General features: G+C 39.9%; 1 protein-coding gene across 1 annotated transcript in view; it reads left to right on the top strand.

Moving 5' to 3' along the window:
• M1AP (meiosis 1 associated protein) overlaps window positions 1-22,555 on the top strand; it is a 90,511-nt gene that overhangs the window by 18,394 nt on the left and 49,562 nt on the right. Inside the window, exons 3-4 of the mRNA XM_086327737.1 lie at window positions 11,137-11,322; window positions 12,209-12,377. Coding sequence (XP_086183863.1) covers window positions 11,137-11,322; window positions 12,209-12,377 — 355 coding nt within the window. The remainder of the gene's footprint in view (window positions 1-11,136; window positions 11,323-12,208; window positions 12,378-22,555) is intronic.

Genomic DNA, 22,555 nt, shown 5'->3' with positions numbered 1-22,555 from the left:
AAAGGCTTAATTGACAATAAGTTGACAGCATGCAGAGCTTGGGGGGAAATGTAAGAGTAAGAAAGGCCTTTCTAACCATAACACGAAACCCAAAATTCCAAAAGTAAAAGATTAATAAATTCACTTGAATAAAAATAGAAAATATACACTTGGTCAAAAAAAATACTAGGTGTAAAATCTAAAGACCATATGAGGACAGATATTTGCTTCTATATCACAAAGAGTTAATTTCCATAACTGCATAAAGGTTTCCTTAAAATCAATAAAAATAATGACCAATAGTCTAATAGGAAATGAGATATGATATGAACAGTTTTCAGAAAAGGAAATACACATGACCTTGAAATATTGAATATGTTCAGTCTCACTCATAAAAGAAATACAAGTTGAAACTGCTTTGAGATGCTATTATTTTTCAGCTATCTGATTGGTAAAGACGTTTTTAAGTTAAATGACAATGTTTTTGAGGATTTAAAGAAACAGGCACCCTTGTATACCATTTATGGGTATATATTTTAACACAGTTGCTATAGTGGGCAATTTGGTGACAATATCACAATTTACATACCCTTTAACTTAGCAAGTCTGCTTTTAGAAACTTATCCTACATATATGTTTTCATATGTGCAAAAATGGTTTTAGATTATTCATTTTAGAATTGTTTAGAATAGCAAAAGATTGGAAATAACCTACTGTCAATTAATAGGGAATTGGTTAAATAGAGTTATGGTCCATCTATTAATGGAATCCTATTTAGCCATAAAAATTAAGATACTTTTTATCTATTGAGTGTAATGATTACCCAAATATACTGTGTAACAAAATCAGGATTCAAAATAGTATCATAATTGTTGGGGATTTTCTCCCCGGGACTTGGAAGCGATGAACCTGAAAGAATGACACTCAGACAGTCTCTTGCAAGAACTGACAAGTTTATTTCTGCAGTCAAGCTTTTTTATAGAAGCAGGAACAAAGAGCTTAAAGTATACGGCCAGCAGAGCACATACGGAGTTAACACATAATCAGTAAAAACATTTCAAGGACAGCGCGCTCTAAATGACTCATGGGCTTATCCCACAACCCGCTTTCACAAGTAACATCCCTATTTATTATTAACTCTTGGTGCTGAGCATAACCAAAGGCAGGAGATGTTTTTCTGTCCGCAGTGCAAAGCCGGGTACTTCGGGCCCTTCGCCATTTTCCCAAGGACTTTCTCCTTTTATGGCTATTTTGCACTTTGCTTCCCAACAATAATCTCTTCTGTTTTGGTAAGAAGAAAGTTGGAAAGTGAAAGTGATAGTCGCTCAGTTGTGTCCAACTCTTTGCAACCTCATGAACTATAGCCTGCCAGGCTCCTCTGTCCATCTAATTCTCCAGGCAAGAATATTGGAGTGGGTTGCTATTCCCTTCTCCAGATCTTCCTGACCCAGGGATCGAACCCAGGTCTCCTGCATTGCGGACAGATTCTTTACTGTCTGAGCCACCAGGGAAGCCCATTTGTATTTCCTTTTATGTAAAGATATATCTCTGGGAAGATATCGAATAAGCTGATAATATTGATTGCCTGCAGGAAACTACTGGTTAGCTGAAAAATAAGAGTAGGAAGGTGACTTTTTCTACATGTTCTTTTGTAACCTTTGAATGTTTGTTGAATGAGAGGAGAAAAATTGCAACAAAATTTTGGAAACTATAATACAAGTGAAAAGTAATAAATGACTTAGCAGTCCCCAAGAGAGCTAAATCTTAAGCCAGTAGTGGGAAACCCAAGAGAGAAAGCAGTTTAAATCACCAATTTCTCAAAAGGCTTAGGAACTAACAAAATCAAGTACTTTTGAAAGTAAGAATGTAGATGGAACTAAAAGTAGAAAAATGTTAACCATCTGTTTTAAAAGCAGCTTGACCTTTAGATCCTCTCTTCTACTCCAAAAACAACAAATTGATTCGTCACATTTGATTTGACATTGCAACATGCCCCATACCAATGGACATGTAAAAATTTCACTGAGGTAGAAGTCCCCTGAATTTTAGTCAAATTTATTTCCTACATACTGGCTTACAAATGTCTTACCAATAAGTTAGAATAGGTGCTACTTCTTGCTCATTAGGTCCACTCAGCATGTCATTAATGTAAAGGGCCAGTGTGATAACTTGTGGAAGGAAATGGCAATCAAAATTCCTGTGAACTAAATTATGACATAAGGCTGGAGAATTGATACACCCATGAGGTAGGATAGTGAAGGAGGTGTATTGCTGGTCTTGGCAGCTGAAAGCAGACTGCTCCTGTGGGACATTATAGACAAGAGTGGAGAAAAGGCACTTACCAGATCAATAGCTGTATACCAGGTACCAAGAGATGTGTTAATTTCTCAAGCAATGAAACTGCATCGAATACAGCAACTGCTGTTGGAGTTACCACCTAAGTAAGTTTATGATAATACACTCTCATTCTCCAAGACTCATCTATCTTCTGCACAGGCCATATAGGCCAAGTTGAATGGGGATGTGGTAGAAATCACCAACTCTGCATCTTTCAAGTCCTTGATGGTACACTAATTTCTACAATCCCTCCAGGAATTCAGTATTGCACTTATTGTTTTCCTAAGTAGAGACAGCTCTAGAGACTTCCACTTGGCCATTCCCACCATAGTTGCCTTCACTCCACAGGTCAGAGAACCAATGTGGGGATTCTGCCAGCTGTTAGACATGTCTATTCCATTTATACTTTCTAAAACTGAAGAAATAGCCATAGGATGCATTTGGGGACTCATCAGACCCAACATAAAATTTCACTGATCACTTGACTGCCATAAGCCCCTGCTCTGATTGGGGTCAACAATAATGTTCAGGACCTCTGGAAATAGTGTCCATTCATAGCCAGTATCCAGTAGATACTGAAAGGTCTGATTATTCCCTTTACTTCAGTGTACAGATACCCTTGTAACTTTCAAATCTTTTGGGTCCTTTTTGATAATTTTTAAATTATTCATGGCTTTGAATAATCCCTCTTACTTCTTTAAACATCTTAAAGGTACTTAAATATATTTAATATTTCCAATATCTGAAATGGTATTCTAATTCTCCTCTTTGTTGTTTCTGTGGACTCTCACTCATAATATTTATTATCTAACTGATTTTGTAATTTTGGATTATGAGTTTATCTTAAACTGATCTTAATGTGTGAAAATTCTGTGAGGTCTTAAGTTTATGGTGTATGTACATCTAGAAAGGATTTATGTTTGCTTCAGTCAGATGCCCTGAGGTGCTATCACCCCAGGACCACTTTAAGTTATGTTTTAAACCTAGGGTTTCCTAGACCCTGTTCACTTCAGTTCAGTTCAGTTACTCAGTCATGTCCAACTCTTTGTGACCCCATGAATTGCAGCATGCCAGGCTTCCCTGTCCATCACCAACTCCTAGAGTTCACCCAAACTCATGTCCATCAAGTTGGTGATGCCACCCAGCCATCTCATCCTCTGTTGTCCCCTTTTCCTCCTGCCCCCAATCCCTCCCAGCATCAGATCTTTTCCAGTGAGTCAACTCTTCGCATGAGGTGGCCAAAGTACTGGAGTTTCAGCTTTAGCATCATTCCTTCCAAAGAACACACAGGGCTGATCTCCTTTAGAATGGACTGGTTGGATCTCCTTGCAGTCCAAGGGACTCTCAAGAGTCTTCTCCAACACCACAGTTCAAAAGCATCAATTCTTCGGCTCTCAGCTTTCTTCACAGTCCAAGTCTCGCATCCATACATGACCACTGGAAAAACCATAGCTTTGACTAAATGGACCTTTGTTGGCAAAGTAATATGTCTGCTTTTCAATATGCTATCTAGGTTGGTCATAACTTTCCTTCCAAGGAGTAAGCGTCTTTTAATTTCATGGCTGCAGTCACAATCTGCAGTGATTTTGGAGCCCAAAAAGATAAAGTCTGACACTGTTTCCACTGTTTCCCCATCTATTTCCCATGAAGTGATGGGACCAGATGCCATGATCTTCGTTTTCTGAATGTTGAGCTTTAAGCCAACTTAGGCAAATCCTAAACTGACATAAAGGAATGTATGTAGTTTCTAGGTTTTAGCAGTGATTTCTTTCTCATTTCTACTCAGAGCTCACATAAGTCAACAAGTTTTATTGTCATCTGCTTTGACCAGTGAGTGGATTCTTTCTAGCCCACCTTTTCACTGAGAAAATAACCTTTTGAATGGTCTTAACTTTTTGAGCCAGGGTAGCGTTCCAACTCTTCTTTACAAGGGCCTAATGCCTTGTCTCCTTTTCCCTTTCAACACAAAGCCTTTGGTTCCCAAGATCAGCAAATAAAGTCAAGGCTTTTATGCCTGTCTAACACTGTAGTTTCCTGTTGACCCCCCCTTTGGTACTTGGGGATTTCCCTTAATTTCTTATGAATTCAACTATGCATTTAAAAGATATTCTAAATAGACATTTCTCCTAAGAAGATATACAGATGGCCAAGAGGCAAATGAAAAGATGTTCAGTGTCACCAATTATTAGAGAAATGCAAGTCAAAACTATGAGGTACCACCTCATACGAGCAAGAATGGCTATCATCAAAATATTCACAAACAATAAATACTGGAGGATGTGTGAAAAAAAGGGAAGCCTCCTACACTGTTAGTAGGAATGTAAAGTGGTACAGCCACTATGGAGAACAGAATGGAGGTTCCTTAAAAAACTAAAAATAGAACTACCATATAACCCAGCAATCCCACTCCTGGGCATATATCCAGAGAAAAACATGATCTGAAAGGATACATGCACCCAAGTGTTCATTGCAACACTGTTTACAATAGCCAGGACCTGGAAGCAAACCAAGTGTCCATCAGTATAAATGGATAAAGATGTTGTACATATATATAATGAAATATTACTCGGCCATTAAAAAGAATGAAATTATGCCATTTACAGCAATATGGATGGATCTAGAGATTTGTCATGGGCTTCCCTGGTAGCTCAGTTGGTAAAGAATCTGCCTGCAATGCAGGAAACCCCAGTTTGATTCCTGGGTCAGGAAGATCCCCTGGAGAAGGGACAGGCTACCCTCTCCAATATTCTTGGGCTTCCCTGGTGGCTCAGATGGTAAAGAATCTGCCTGCAGTATGGGAGACCTGGGTTCAATCCCTGAGTTGGGAAGATCCTCTGCAGGAGGGCATGACAACCCACTCTAGTATTCTTGCCTGGAGAATACTCCCATGGACAGAGGAGCCTGGTGGGCTCCAATCCATGGGGCTGCAAAGAGTCAGACACGACTGAGCAACTAAGCATAGTGCACAGAGATTTGTCATACTGAGTAAAGTAAGTCAGAGAAGGAAAAATATTGTATGTCATCCCTTATATGTGGAATCTGAAAAGAAATGATACAAATGAACTTGTAAAATAGAAGCAAACTCACAGACTCAGAATGAACTTATTTTCCAGGGGGATGGATGAGGGGAAGGGATAATTACGGAATTTGGGATGAACATATATACACTGCTGTGTTTAAAATGGATAACCAACAAGGATGTACTGTATAGCACACAGAACTCTGCTTAACCTTGTGTGGCAGCCTGGAGGGGAGGGGAGTTTAGGGAAGAATAGATACATGTATATGTATACCTTCTCTGTTCACCTGAAACTATCACAACATTGTTAATCCGCTATACCCCAATACAAAAAAAAGTTTAAAAAAAGATGTTTGTGTTTTATCTGGTATATGTATTGTTAGCTGGTGAAAGAGTGTGTTTCAGATATCTAGTTTATCTGTAAATGCTTTTTTTACACATTAAGATTAATGTCATGCTGATTATATACATTGCAAATACTTACCTAGTTTGTTTTTTGTCTTTAACCTTATTTGTATTTTCCTTTACTTAACATAAAAACTTATTTTTTATATGGTTAGATCTTCTCATTTTTCCCTTTGTGTTTTCATACCTTTTTTGTCATGTTTCCAAAGACCTTCCCTACCATAAGATAGTATCCTTTTTTTCCTACTATTTTCCTGGTTTATTTTTTCAATAAATTTCTCATTACTGAGTAATTTTAGATACATCAAAAAGTTTCTAAGTATGGAATTCCTATATTTTTAACTTATATTTTCCTCTCCATGAAATTTTTTATATATGCATCCCTTTACCATTTATTCAAAAATAATTTGTTTAATACAACTGTATTCCAGGTACTGTCCTAGGCCCTGCAGACATGGCAATGAAGAGAGAGCTCAGATTCCTCCTTTAATATATTATTATATTGAGCTTATATTCTAGTGAGATAGACAGACAATAACTGGTCAGTATACTTTGGAAAAATGTCATTCTCGTGTGGCTCTTATCCATTTGTATTCTGAGGCTATTTATCTCACTTGTTGTAAAGTTAGTAGTGAGTGGGAATTATTTTTTTTTAAGGTACGTAGTACATCATAAGTGGGCTTCCCAGGTGGTGCTAGTGGTAAAGAACTCGCCTACCAATGCAGGAGACATAAAAGACGCTAGTTCAATTCCTACGTTGGGAAGATCCCCCGGAGGAGAGCATGACAACCCACTCCTGTGTTCTTGCCTGGAGAATCCCATGGATAGAGGAGCCTGGCTGGCTACAGTCCATAAAGTCGCAAAGAGTCGAACACGACTGAAGTGACTTAGCATGAATGCACGCACACACATCATAAGCACATAATAATAAATGTTTTTTTTAAGTGGATGAGTTAATGGACCTATGTCATTTACATAGACAGTATATTTTCTTCACTTATTTTTATCAGTTGTAGACTAGGCCCATTACAATACAAACCCCTTCTGTTTAATTAGCAATGTCTTAAGTGTTTTTAGGGTTTGATCATCATGATAAAAAAATAATAAACAGTTAACACTGAGTACATACTGTGTGCCATGAATTAAGTCATTTAGTATTCTTTAAGATAAGTATTTATATTCTCCTCATTTTCTGGTTGAAGAAATTTTAGCTTAAGGACTCATAGTCAAGAAGAAGAAGAGAGAGGTTAGGAACTCAAGTTGCATTTGGATCTAAAACTTGAACCAAGACTAGTGCTTCTTTATTCATAAACTGTCCACCTACTCTTCAACAAGCATCCTCTACTCTTATCAGGCATATTCCTTCTTTCTCTCTGGCACACTACATTCACTTTCAACCTCCATAGATGCTTATATTGAACTTTCAGCCTCTCTACCAGCCCCCCAACAAACGCACACATATACATCTAAAATACTGTATTCTTTTTACAAACCTTATCCTTTAAATTCTAAGCTCAATCTCACCCCCTTTCCAACAACTCTTTTTCTAAGTTTCTAAAGTATCAATGGTCTATAAGTCTCTTCCACCTGTGATACACATAAAACTGGGGCTGTAAGAGTTCCTAGGGCATGGGAATATATAATTTTCAAGAATTGTTATTATAGATCTTCCATTTCTACTGTATTCTTTTCTAAAACTTCTATAATTATGCCTATGATGAGGGTGTCAGGCTCCTTCTTCATTCCTACCATCCCTTTAACAATTACTTGTCTTCCACATCACAAAGAAAACCCAAAAATAAAAAGGATGAGGTGAAAGGAACATATCTTTCACCCACTATAAATTTTACTGTGATGAATTGCCATGTGGTTTTAAAACTTCCAAGGACACCAAACAAAGGAATAATTCAAAATATTGACATCAGTGTAAGAAAGAAAATGACTTAATGATTGGGTTAAAAATCTTTTGCAACCGGGTAGTCTCCAATTTTAACAAAATTGAAGGAAGACTAAATTGAGTAGCAGCTAATAGATCATTAAAATAATTTTATTAGTATATCCATATGTAATTTTTGGCATATAACTCAGAATGAATTTGACAGTTTGTTTGACATCTGTATTTATCAGGATAAGGTTTCTCAGCACTAGAAACCTCCTAGAAAATAGAAATAGGATTAATACTTAATGTTGTGCCATTTAATCAATAATTTATTTATTCACACATACCTTAACTAACTAAAGAACCCAATGTGCTCACCATTGAGATACATTTCTAATTAAATTTTATCCTTAATGCCAATAATTATCAAAATTGATACTATATATGTTGTTTTGATCAATTTATATGAACAATAATTTTAAAAATAGTTCAATCTAGATAACTCCTTAGAGCCTATGGTCATAGGAAATTTTAAAATCTGATGACATATTTTTGATGCATAGAAATATGATAAGATAATCAATAAAAGACTGCCAACCAGAAAGTTCTATTACATTATGATAAAACTAGGGGAAATTGAAATGGAAATATGAATTCAAGGAGAAAATGAATAATATTAATTTCCATCTGTTAAACTTTTAAAATTGAAAAATGAAAGTATCAAATTCTTAGGATATTAATATTTAATAAACATAATTAGATTATGTTTTAAAGAGTTGTATTATAGTGTCATTTTTAAATATTGATATTTAAATATACTGGAAATTATATATCCTTAACAACTACTTACACTTAGAATTTTTAAATCTAGATGTCAACATAATATATAATAGAGTATATCATTTTTCATATTTTTAGGGAGTACATGAAAAGAAATACTTAATGGCTACTGGCCTCATTTGTTCTCATTTATTTCTTGAGTAGGTTTCTTATCTTCCTGTCTAGATTACAAGTTCTCTTTGTATAAAAATTATATCCTATTTCTTCCATTTTCACCAGAGATTCATGAAAAGGAGCAAGTAAGCAAAGTAACATGCTCATGAATTTTATGTGTGTTTTGCAAATATTGCTCAATTCTGCTCTTTGATCAGGAAAGTGTCTTCATCCCAAATATAATTTCTCCCCACCCCACCCCCACCTGCTATTGATGCCTGGCATTCCTTCAAATAGTGTCACAAATTTTAATTCCACATTTATTCAAAATGTATATATTCTTAGGAGACGTAACATTGATCTAGAATCATATTAGATTAAACTACTTCCTGAGAACAAGTTTTTGTGAAGGAGAGTGAGGACAGTCAGGAGATTTACATGTTGACTCCTTGACCTGATTGCAAACAAGCATCTTTTCTTTACTGAAGTGACCCTGAGGGGCCTGTTAGGTAGGACCTTATTGGAAAAGGTCAGTTTTCATTCCAATCCCAAAGAAAGGTAGTGCCAAAGAACACTCAAACTACCGCACAATTGCACTCATCTCACACACTAGTAAAGTAATGCTCAAAATTCTCTAAGCCAGGCTTCAACAATACATGAACCGTGAACTTGCAGATATTCAAGCTGGTTTTAGAAAAGGCAGAGGAACCAGAGATCAAATTGCCAGCATCCTCTGGATCATCAAAAAAGCAAGAGAGTTCCAGAAAAACATCTATTTCTGCTTTATTGACTATGGCAAAGCCTTTGACTGTGTGGATCACAATAAACTCTGGAAAATTCTGAAAGAGATGGGAGTACCAGACCACCTGACCTGCCTCTTGAGAAACCTGTATGCAGGTCAGGAAGCAACAGTTAGAACCAGACACGGAACAACAGACTGGTTCCAAATAGGAAAAGGAGTACATCAAGGCTGTATATTGTCACCCTGCTTATTTAACTTCTATGCAGAGTACATCATGAGAAACGCTGGGTTGGAAGAAGCTGGAATCAAGATTGCCAGGAGAAATATCAGTAACCTCAGATATGCAGATGACACCACCCTTATGGCAGAAAGTGAAGAGGAACTAAAGAGCCTCTTGATGAAAGTGAAAGAGGAGAGTGAAAAAGTTGGCTTCAAGCTCAACATTCAGAAAACGAAGATCATGGCATCTGGTCCCATCACTTCATGGAAAATAGATGGAGAAACAGTGGAAACAGTGGCAGACTTTGTTTTGAGGGGCTCCAAAATCACTGCAGATTGTGACTGCAGCCATGAAATTAAAAGACGCTTACTCCTTGGAAGAAAAGTTATGACCGACCTAGCTGCTGCTGCTGCTTCTAAGTTGCTTCAGTCGTTTCCAACTCTGTGCGACCCCATAGATGGTAGCCCACCAGGCTCCGCTGTCCCTGGGATTTCCAGGCAAGAACACTGGAGTGGGTTGCCACTTCCTTCTCCAATGCATGAAAGTGAAAAGTGAAAGTGAAGTTGTTCAGTCGCGTCCAACTCGTCTCGACCCCATGGACTGCAGCCTACCAGGCTCCTCTGTCCATGTGATTTTCCAGACAAGAGTACTTGAGTGAGTTGCCATTGCCTTCTCCGGACCAACCTAGACAGCATATTAAAAAGCAGAGACATTATTTTACCAACAAAGGTCCGTCTAGTTAAGGCTATGGTTTTTCCAGTAGTCATGTATGGATGTGAGAGTTGGACTATAAAGAAAGCTGAGCGCCGAAGAATTGATGCTTTTGAATTGTGGTGTTGGAGAAGACTCTTGTGAGTCCCTTGGACTGCAAGGAGATCCAACCAGTCCATCCTAAAGGAGATCAGTCCTGAATATTCATTAGAAGGAGTGATGTTGAAGCTGAAACTCCAATACTCTGGCCACCTGAGGCAAAGAGCTGACTCATTGTAAAAGACCCTGATGCTGGGAAAGATTGAAGGCAGAAGGACAAGGGGATGACAGAGGATGAGATGGTTGGATGCCATCACCGACTCAATGGATATGAGTTTGAGTAAACTCCGGGAGTTGGTGATGAACAGGAGGCCTGGTGTGCTGCACTCTATGAGGTCACAAAGAGTCGGACATGAATGAGCAACTGAACTCAGTTTTAAATGATCAACCACATCAAAATCCTCATTTCTGGTAAAATATCACTCTTGAATAGAGTGCCTCCCAGTTCCTAGACTGACTGAGAAATGAAGAGTGACACATTGAGAGTGACACTGCTAGGCCTCCAATTTGCAATAAAACTGAGCAGTCACAACTGAACCTTCCTTTGGGAGAGTGAATGAGTTAAAACACATTTTCTGTTTCTAGTAACTCCGCATAATCAATGCCTTTTGGCTGCAAATTGTAGGGAAATTTAGGGAAGGTTTTAGTGCAGTGCCTAGAATGGAATGTGCATTCCATAGATCTTGGTCAAATAAATGGATTTTCAGGAAGGGAAAAGTACTCAAGTAATAATGGATAATAAATTAGACTGCCAATTAATCTGTAACCTGAGTCACTAAAGATGTGCACCCTTGATTCATTTTTCTCTGCAGAAAGTGAAAGGGAACTTTGCTAGGCTGCAGGCCTGCATCTCAGAACTCCGCATGCTGCAAAGAGAAGGTTGTTTCAGACCACAAGGCACTTCTCTGCAGCTGGCAATAGAGGATGGGCTGCAGCAGTTCAAACAGTACAGCAGACACATGAGCACAGGTGCAGCTCTGACCTACAGTTCCCTGGAGGTAAGAGATGCTGGCCTTAGGACACTAAGCTTTCTTCCCATTTAAGTCCATCGAAATCCTTCATTATTTGCCATCCTTCTGTTGTTCGCTGTTTCATTCACTTGAAGGTCATCACTAGGCACTCCATTGGGTATGTGAGTGAGTTAAAATACATTCAGTCTCTGTAACATCAGGCATCAAACAAATGAGTTTAAAAATAATTATGCTCTCATCCATATGCTTATTCACCAATCAAAATGTCTAAGTACAAAAGAAAATTGCATATATTTAATACTTGCCTTCCAGAGTTTGATGTTCAGCCTGGATTCAGATTGAGCAAGGAGAGACATCCAATGGAAGTACCACTGAGAAAAGAGCATATAAGCTCTCTGATACTTAGTACACATCTAACAAGTGGAATTTAAGGATTCTGTTTCCTTTGTTTCTTCATAAAATCAAAGCACTTTGAGCAAGAGGGATACTGCCTGTGATTCAAGCAATCTTAAAAGCTGAAACGCAGTGGGGGACTTCCCTGGCAGTCCAGTTGTTGAGACTCCGTGCTCCCAATGCAGGTGGTGTGGATTTAGTCTCCGGCTGGGGAATTAACATCCTACATGCTGTGGCATGGCCAAAAAAACACTGAAACAAGGATGGCTTCTCACTAGTCACTTTCTGGGATAGATTCAGTGTGTTTGGAAGGGTGCTGTGATGATCTATCGCACCAGACCTCTCCCACCAGAATCTGTCAAATAAAACTTGATTTGCAAGTTACAATTAAATCCTCTTCTGTGCTCTAAGACACTACTACCAATTTCTTCGATGTTTATCCTCTAGATCTAACCTCTTAACATTCTTCACTCTGTACATCAGCGAAAGAGGGCACAATGATTCTTTGTTTTATTTCCAGATTACCGTTCTGACTTCACAGCCTGGAAAAGAGGTGGTCAAACAGTTGGAGGAAGGATTGAAAGATACAGACCTAGTCAGGATCAGGAAGCTTCAGGTGGTTGAGATCACAAAGGGAGTCCTAGAATGTATGAACTCAGCATCCCCTGTTGAAGAGCCCAGCAATGAGGGTAAGGATTAAATGAAAAGGTTAAAAGAATGGGTAGAATTTTAATGAGTAGTCTTTTACAGCTGAGGAAGATTATTTTCCATGGTCTTTTTATATTCCTAAATGAAATAAATCCAACAGATTTCACTGTGGTCCAGAAAAGTGTTTCTAGGTGATACAGTTCAGTTTTTAATCTTATTTTTAATTTTAGAAGCTATATATATATATTAGTGTAAAATCTGAAACATTATAGGTAAAGAAAATTAAAAATTCCTTCCTCCTCAAGAGACTGGGGTATCCTTTGTAATGTTCTAACAAATAGATATATAGAAATACTTTATATTTTAATGGGATCATCACATACATAATAATCTGTAACCCTCTTTGTGTGTTGTACAGCTGTCTATGTTAGTATCTGTAGACATGCTTCATTTTTTACTGGATACATGATGTTTTTTTACTTTCTGGTTGGACCATAGTTTGTTTGTTTAATTGCTTATTAGTGAATAACTTGGTTTATTACATTTTGCTGTATGAAGAGACTTACATGCAGGGCTGGCTTCATTGGGCCTATGACCAGTACAGTCATACAAGGCCCTGCATTTAAAAAGATCCCATGCTTAGAATTTAATGCTTTTGGGTAACTGTCTTAAAATTCTTGATAATTTTATTTTTGAATTTGTGCTTTATAAGTGAAGTTTGATGGAACAATGGAACATGTGCCAGGGGATTATATTCTCAGTTCATATGTGTCCTGCCTACCTTCTACCTCCCCAGAATGGGTTCTCAGTCACTAACTTTCCAGTCCTGATGGTCCTAGACTGCCTACCCCTACCAGTCACTACTGGCACCAGATCCTACACTTCTCTGAAGAGAAAATATTTAAACTGAGTTTTAAAATACAAGTAGGAATTAACCAAGCAGAGGGAGAGGAAAGGGAGACTCAAAAAGGAGACCAGGGGCATGAGAAAGCAAGATAAATCATTTTTCAGAGATAAACGCATGGTTCCATGTCAGGAGCCTATCAGGCAGAGGCAGGAGTAAGGCTTTAGAGGTAGACAAAGGTTAGATGAAGAAAGGCCGTATATGCCATGTGCCCGTCCTGAGACATTTGGATTTAATGCTGAAGCATTGGAAATTTATGAAAAGATTTTGGTCAGAAAGTCAAATAGAGATTCTCAAGTTATGGAATTTAAGATTTTTAACTGACTTTAACTTATCCAAAACTCAAGTTAAATTCACCCTCCAGCAGTTATACTGGCTTTCTCCAAGGTTATACACACCTGGAGGTGCTCACTGTTCTGATACCATTGATCTCTTCCTGGTACCACAAAAATAACCTCACTCTTCACTTCACACTCTAATTGGGTCAGGGAGTTGGTAGCTAAGGGTGTGTTTCCCATCGAATTCTGACTCATGTGTATCCTTCCAGCATCATGGACCTCTGACATTGTGCCAGTTGGGGAAGAAGGGTAACCAGCCTTGCTGTGTGGTATATGATATCTTACCTACTATTCAGTTCAGTTCAGTCACTCAGTCGTGTCCAATTCTTTGCGACCCCATGAATCGCAGCACGCCAGGCCTCCCTGTCCATCACCAACTCCCAGAGTTCACTCAGACTCACATCCATCGAGTCAGTGATGCCATCCAGCCATCTCATCCTCTGTCATCCCCTTCTTCTCCTGCACCCAATCCCTCCCAGCATCAGAGTCTTTTCCAGTGAGTCAACTCTTCGAATGAGGTGGCCAAAGTACTGGAGTTTCAGCTTTAGCATCATTCCTTCCAAAGAAATCCCAGGGCTGATCTCCTTCAGAATGGACTGGTTGGATCTCCTTGCAGTCCAAGGGACTCTCAAGAGTCTTCTCCAACACCACAGTTCAAAAGCATCAATTCTTCAGCACTCAGCCTTCTTCACAGTCCAACTCTCACATCCATACATGACCACAGGAAAAACCATAGCCTTGACTAGACGGACCTTTGTTGGCAAAGTAATGTCTCTGCTTTTCAATATGCTATCTAGGTTGGTCATAACTATTAACACTCTGCTTTTCTCAAGCCAATGTCCCCACTGACTATCCTATTTACATCCCTCCACTTGTAGTAATCTTTTCCTCTGAATTTCCTCTTCTTTCCTCTGAATTCCTCCCCCTATCCTCTTCCAACCAAATCATCTTCATCCTTTAAGGCCTAATTGAGGTTCATGACTACTGTATTGATTTTCCTCTTCTTAAAAACAACCTCATAGCTTGTGGTCTGTACAATACAAGTTAGCGCTTAATTATATACCATATAGAATTATTTACCATTGCTTTATTGTGCTTCCCTAGTAACTCAAATGATAAAGATTATGCCTGCAATGCAGGAGACCCCAGTTTGATTCCTAGATCAGGGAGACCATCTGGAGAAGGGATAGGTTATCCACTCCAGTATTCTTGGTCTTCCCTAGTGGCTCAGCTGGTAAAGAATGAACCTGCAATGCGGGAGACCTGGGTTCAATCCCTGTGTTGGGAGATCCCCTGGAGAAGGGAAAGGCTATCCACTCCAGTATTCTGGCCTGGAGAATTCCATGGACTGTATAGTCCATGGGGTCACAAAGAATCAAACACAACTGAGCAACTTTCGCTTTCTTTCTTTCTATTGTGTGATAATTTTGTCTTCTCACCTAAACTGTAAACTAGTTGATTTTTTTATCTGCATTAAATCTTAAGTTTTAAGCCTTGGCATTACAAATTTATCTTATTTATTTATGTGCCCCACTCTGTAAGTATCTCCTAAATTAGCAGTAAATATTTGTTAAATGATGACTGTGATACCTGTGGAGTCTGTTCTTGCTCTGCCCAGCATCCCCTGCATCCCCTTTCTTTAGTAACGCCTCTACTTTCCTAGTCACAGAGTGGGCCATAACCCAGGTAAGGCAATCATAGTTCTCCAGGCCAGTAATCTAAGAGTCCCTCCCAGTGGGTTCTCAGACTGAATCTATGAGAGAGAAGCTCCTTTTATTTCTCTTTGGCCATGAACAGATCAGGTACGGACTATGTCCTTTTCTCCCTTCAGTGACTAGAGAAAGGGGATACAGATCTCTCCAATCTTATACAAACTCTTTTAGAAATTAAAAAAGAAAGAAAGAAAGAAAAATGCCCTCCCCCTAGTCATGATATAAAGCCAAACAAGAACAATGGCAGCTGGATGGGAGGGGAGTTTGGGGGAGAATGGATACATGTTTCTGTATGGCTGAGTTCCTTAGCTGTTCACCTGAAACTCACAACATTGTTGATTGACTGTACCCAAATACAAAACAAAAAGTTAAAAAAAAAGAAAATTTCAAGCCAATCCACTCATGAAAATAGGTAAAACCATCTTAAATAATCTAATCATATCTAAAAAGAGAATACAGAGCTGATCAAGTTGAGTTTATCCCTGTAATGTAAAGTGATTTTGCATTAGAAATACATAAATATAAATTTAACCAAGGAGGAAAAAATTTATACTCTGAAAACTATAAGACATTCATGAAGGAGATTAAAGATGATACAAATAAATGGAAAGATATCCTATGTTCATGGATTAGAATTAATGTTGTTAAACTATCCATACCGCCCTGTGAAGTCGCTTCAGTCATGTCCGACTCTGTGCGAACCCAGAGACGGCAGCCCACCAGGCTCTGCCGTCCCTGGGATTCTCCAGGCAAGAATACTGGAGTAGGTTGCCATTTCCTTCTCCAATGCATGAAAGTGAAAAGTGAAAGGGAAGTCACTCAGTCGTGTCCGACTCTTAGCAACCCCATGGACTGCAATCCTCCAGACTTCTCCATGCATGGGATTTTCCAGGCAAAAGTACTGGAGTGGGGTGCCATTGCCTTCTCTGTCCATACTGCCCAAAGCAATCTATACATTTAATGCAATCAGTATCAAAATACTCATGACATTTTTCACAGAACTAGAAAAAATAATCTTAAAACTTGTACAGAACCACAAAAGACACCAAATAGCCAAAGCAATCTTGAGAAAAAAGAAAAAAACTAGAGGCATCACACTGCCTTACATCAGACTATACTACAAAGCTACAGTAATCAAAAAAGTATGGTTCTGGCACAAAAACAGACACATAGATCAATGGAACAGAATAAAGAGCCCAGAAATAAACCCACATACTTATGGTCAATTAATCTACAACAAAGAAGGAAAAATACATGTTGGAGAAAAGACAGTATCTTCAATAACTGGTATTGGAAAAACAGCACAGCTATGCATAAAAGAATTAAATTAGAACATCTTCTCACATGATATACAAAAATAAACTCAAAATGAATTAAAAACCTAAATGTAAAACTGGAAGCCATAAAAATCCTAGAAGAAAATATAGGTAAAACAATTTGACATAAATCATAGCAATATTTTTTTACATCTATCTCTTAAAGCAATGGAAACAAAAGCAAAAATAAATAAATGGGATCTACTTAAACTTAAGAGCTTTTGCACAGTGAAAGAAACCATCAATAAGATGAAAAGACAACCTACTAAATGGGAGGAGATATTTACAAACAGTCATTTGATAAGTGGTTAATATCCAAAATATATAAAGAGCTCATACAACTGAATATCAAAAAAAAAAAAAAAAAACACAATTAAAAATGGGTGGAAGACCTGAATAGACATTTTTTCCAAAGAAGACATATAGATGGTCAACAGGCACATAAAAGGATGCTCAGCATCACTAATTATCAGGAAATGCAAATCAAAACCACAATGAGCTATCACCTCGCACCTATCAGAATAGCTATCATCAAAAGATAGCAAATAATAAATGCTCACAAGGATATGGAGAAAGGGAACTCTAGTACACTGTTGGTGGGAATGTAAATTGATGTAGCTACTATGGGCTTCCCTGGTGGCTCGGACGGTAAAGTGTCTGTCTGCAATGCAGGAGACCCGGATTCAATCCCTGGGTTGGAAAGATCCCCTGGAGAAGGAAATGGCAGCCCACTCCAGCCTGGAAAATCCCAGGGACGGTGGAGCCTGGTAGGCTACTGTCCACGGGGTCACAAAGAGTTGGACATGACTGAGCGACTTCACTTCACTATGGAAAACAGTATGGAAGGTCCTCAAAAAAAGTACAAATAAAACTAACACAAGAGGATGTAGAGTTGCCGGTGCCTGACAGTGCGTCTGACACAAAGCTGAATGGGGTAGAGAGTAGGGGATGGTAGTGAGGGGTGGTGGAAGAAGGAAGAGGCAGCGGTGAATCACTTATAAATGACTCCAAAGCAGGACCTGGAGCGTAAATTCCAGGAGGATAATGGTCATTCATGACAAAAAGGGAAAGGCCTGAGACGTGGAATCAGCAATTGCAACCCTTCAGTGTGAGTTAGCGGGCCCTGAGAAAGGGGAATGCCTGCCAACTGGCCTTCATTCAACTGCAGCCACTCCAACCACTCCCTATGGTGAACCTAGAGGAAACTCTGAGAATGCAGGATTACAGGTCCCAGTTAGCTAAGATGCCCTGTGACCTGCAACCAGAGGATTATACATTCTGAAAAAGACAATTCAAAGGACTGTCTCCAACCTGGACAGAAAGACCCTTCTCAGATGACGCAGATTTACATCACAATAAAGATGATATGCAGAGAAAACCCATGCCCCCAAAGAGATTACAGCCATTCCTCCAAACAGATTCAGTGGGAATAACCACAAAAGTCACCCTGAGGCCCCTTAATAGAACAGGGCAAGAGCTCCATGACCCCAACTAGGTAGGGTCTACGAGTCCTGTGTCAGCATTAAAGAAGTTACAGAAGACTAACCATCTGTCCCTCATTACCCCAATAAAGATTTCTTGGGGTTCACATCTCAAGGAAAATTTGAAGTAGGAGATAGATGGGTCCCTGGGCTGAACAGCTGGTGATTTTCAAATGGAGCAAAATTGAAGTTTATCTTCAGCCAGACAAGAATGACACGTGTTTCCCTTCCTCCCTTCATATGGAGGGAATAAACTGATGGGGGAATTTGTTGCAGTGAAAAGGAAAAATGAGGAATGAGTTTTTCTTTTTCACTTCTCTGGGAGTAAAGAAGATAAAGAGAACAGTGAGCAGGCCTGAACATTCCTAGTTTATTTTACTTTGCTGCTACTGCTAAGTCACTTCAGTCGTGTCCGACTCTGTGCGATCCCACAGACAGCAGCTCAACGAGGCTCCCCCATCCCTGGGATTCTCCAGGCAAGAACACTGGAGTGGGTTGCCATTTCCTTCTCCCATGCATGGAAGTGAAAAGTGAAAGTGAAGTTGCTCAGTCGTGTCCGACCCTCAGCGACCCCATGGACTGCAGCCTACCAGGCTCCTCCATCCATGGGATTTTCCAGGCGAGAGTACTGGAGTGGGGTGCCATTGCCTTCTCCTGCTCCTAATTCTGCATGTCTGTAACTAAGTTTGCTTTTCTGCCCCCTAACTCTGCAGAGCCACACTTCACTTGACTCTATGCTAAATACATCCCCTATCTGGTGTTTACCTTTACAACAGCCTTCCCCTTGTAGTTACATGTCAGAAAGAAGGTCTCAGAGCCACCAAACTGCCAGATGCAGTTACTGGGTTACTGACACCAGTTTATGACTGTCTCTGAAACAATGCAAGAGGAAGAAATCAAGATCCTATCACCTTTGTTCTCTCATCACCTACTACTGACTGCGAGCACTGGCCTTAGGGCACAGTTCTTGAGGCAGGAGCATACTGTGTTCCCCTCTCCATCAGCTGAGAATAAAAGCCACCATTCTATTTCTTCCAAAAAAAAAAAAAACCTAACACAACATTGTAAATTAACTGTACCTTAATAAAAAAATTAAAAATAAAATTACCATATGATCCAGCTATTCCACTCCTGGGTATACATCTGAAGAACACAAAAACACTAATTTTAAAAGAGGTATGCACCCCAATCTTCATAGCAGCATTATTTTCAAAAGTTGCTTATGGAAGCAATTTGTGTCCATCACCAAATGAATGGATAAAGGAGATGTGGTATGTATATACAATGGAATATTACTCAGCCATAAAAATGATTGAAATTTTGCATTTGCACAACATGGATGGACCTAGAAGATATTATGCTTGGTGAAGTAAGTCAGACAAAGACAAATACTGTACATTAGCACTTATATTGGAGAAGGAAATGGCAACCCACTCCAGTATTCTTGCCTGGAGAATCCCAGGGATGAAGGAGCCTGGTGGGCTGCCGTCTACGGGGTCGCACAGAGTCGGACACGACTGAAGCGACTTTGCAGCAGCAGCGGCAGCACTTATATGTGAAATCTAAAAAAATAAGTGCATAATATAATAAAACAGAAACAGACTTATACAGAGAACAAATTAGTGGTTACCAATGGGGAGAGGGCTTGAGGGGGATGGAAGATAGGGGAAAAGGATTAAGAGGTACAAACTACCATTATAAAAGTACAAGGATATAATGTCCAGCACAGGGAAATAACCAATATTTTTTAATGACTTTAAACAGAATATAATCTAGAAAAATATTGAGTGACTATGTTGTAAACCTGAAATGAATATAACATTGTAAGTCAATTATGTGTGTGCTTGTGTGCTCAGTTGTATCCAACTCTTTGTGACCCCCAAGGACTATAGCCCACCAGGCTCCTCTGTCCATGAAAATTTCCAAGCAAGAATATGAAGTGGATTGCCATTTCCTACTCCAAGGGATCTTCCCAACCCAGAGATCAAACCTGAATTTCTTGTGTCTCCTGCACTGGCAGGCAGATTCTTTACCACTGATGCCACCTGGGAAACTATACTTCAGTAAAAAGGGAAAAAAACGTATAAATATAATTTACCACATAAACAAATGTAAAAATTATGTTATCTTAATAGACACAGGAAAAAAACATATGATAAAATAAACACCCATTCATCATTTAAGGAAAAAATCTTAGTAAACCGGGGATAGAAAATAACTTCTGTAACTTGGCAATAATGTTTCCATCAAAAATCTACAATACAGTCCTTACTGGTGAAATGTTAGAAAGATTACCTTCATGTCTCTGCATGAAGCACCCTGTGAACAAGTGAAACTAGACTAAACACAGAGGAAAAGGCGGGGGGGGAGTGGCTGAGATGGCAGAATAGAAAGACCCTGAGCTCACCTCCTCTTGCAAGCACAACAAAATCACAACTATCTGTAGAGTAGCCATCAATGAAAAAGACCAGAACCTACCAGAAAAGGTCTTCTACAATTAAAGACATAAAGAATAGACCACAATCAGATGGTAGGAGGGACAGACTTGCCATGTAATCAAGTCTCATACACACTGGGTGAGCAACCCACAAAATAGAGAATAATTATATTGCAGAGGTTCTTCCACAGGAGTGAGAGTTCTAAGCCCCATATCAGGCTCCCCAGCCTGGGCTGCACCAGAAATATAAGCCACAGAGCACCTGGTTTTGCAGGTTCAGTTCAGTTCAGTTCAGTTCAGTCGCTCAGTTGTGGCCAACTCTTTGTGACCACATGGACTGCAGCACACCAGGCTTCCCTGTCCATCACCTATGCCCAGAGCTTGCTCAAACTCATGTCCATACAGTTGGTGATGCCATCCAACCATCTCATCCTCTGTAATCCCCTTCTCCTCCTGCCTTCAGTCTTTCCCAGCATCAGGATCTTTTCTAATGAGTCACTTCTTCGAATCAGGTGGCTAAAGTATTGGAGCTTCAGCTTCAGCATCAGTCCTTCCAATGAATATTCAGGACTGATTTCCTTTAGGATCGACTAGTTTGATCTCCTTGCAGTCCAAGGGACTCTCAAGAGCCTTCACCAACACCACAATTCAAAAGCATCAATTCTTCAGTGCTCAGCTTTCTTTATGGTCCAACTCACATCCATACATGACTACTGGAAAAACCATAGCTTTGACTAGACAGACCTTGGTTGGCAAAGTAGTGTCTCTGCTTTTTAATATGCTGTCTAGGTTTGTCATACCTTTTCTTTCAAGGAGCAAGCGTCTTTTAATTTCATGGCAGCAGTCACCATCTGCAGTGATTTTGGAGCCCAAGAAAATAAAGTCTGTCACTGTTTCCATTGTTTCCCCATGTATTTGTCATGAAGTGATGGGACTGGATGCCATTATCTTCGTTTTTTGAATGTTGAGTTTTAAGCCAACTTTTTCACTCTTCTCTTTCACTTTCATCAAGATGCAGTTTAGTTCCTCTGGCTTTGCAGGTTAGCAGGGCTTAATTTCAGGACTCCCAAGGACTGAGGGAAATAGAGACTTCATTCTTAAAGGACACACACAAAAATCTCACACACACCTGGACCCAAGGCAAAAATAGTAATTTAATAAAAGCCTGGGCTAGACCTAGCTGCCAGTCTTGGAGTCTCCCAGAGAGATGGGGGGTGACTGCCACTCACCCTGGGGACATAAGCACTGGCAGCAGCCATATTTAGGAGCTTTCTACTGTACAGACACTGGTCCAGGCAGGCACCATGGTGGTGTCTTCCTCCTAGCTCATTCATACCAAGACCTGGCCCCACCCAACAACTTGGCACCAATTCTGGTACATCTCAGACCAAACAGCTAACTGGGTGGGGACATAGCCTCACCAATCAGCAAACAGGCTGCCTAGAGACTTCCTGAGCCCACAGCTGCCTCTAGATATGCCTCTAGACACAACCCTGTCCACCAGAGGCCCAAGACCCAGGTCAGCTGACCAGTGAGCAAGCACCTGCCCTATCCTCCAGGAAGCTTGCAGTAGCCTCTAGACCAGCCTCACCCACAGAGGGCAGACACTAAAGGCAAGAACACCACAATTCTGCAGACTGCAGACCCAGCCCACCCACAGCAGGCCACACCTTACCCTAGGATCAACTGGGCCCTGGCCCTGTCTACTAGTAGGCCAGCACAAGCTTTTGGACACTCTAGACCCCATACCCAACAGTATTAGAAATGTCTCCCCTGCTCTGACCCCAGCAATCTGATACCAACTCTGGGATCCCTGGGCTCAGCAGCTGGACTCCAGGACCCAGCTCTGCCTTGCCATAGTCCAGCACTAACCCCAGACCTGGCTCCATCCACCAGTGTGCAGGCACCATCCCTGGAGTCTTCTGGACCCTGACTCTAGCCACCAGAGAGCCAGCACTAGCCCCAGGCCCCCAGGGGTTCTGCAGTTAGCCACCTTGTGACCAGGCTCTGCTAACCAGCACCTAGCAGCAT

Source organism: Bos grunniens, chromosome 11 (genome assembly GCF_055505025.1).
Source record: "Bos grunniens cultivar Pamir isolate PY7600 chromosome 11, Bosgru_T2T1.0, whole genome shotgun sequence".
In the NCBI taxonomy this organism is placed as follows: domain Eukaryota; kingdom Metazoa; phylum Chordata; class Mammalia; order Artiodactyla; family Bovidae; genus Bos; species Bos grunniens.
Note: the sequence above shows the minus strand (reverse complement) of the source record. Positions and strands in the feature narration are given on the sequence as shown.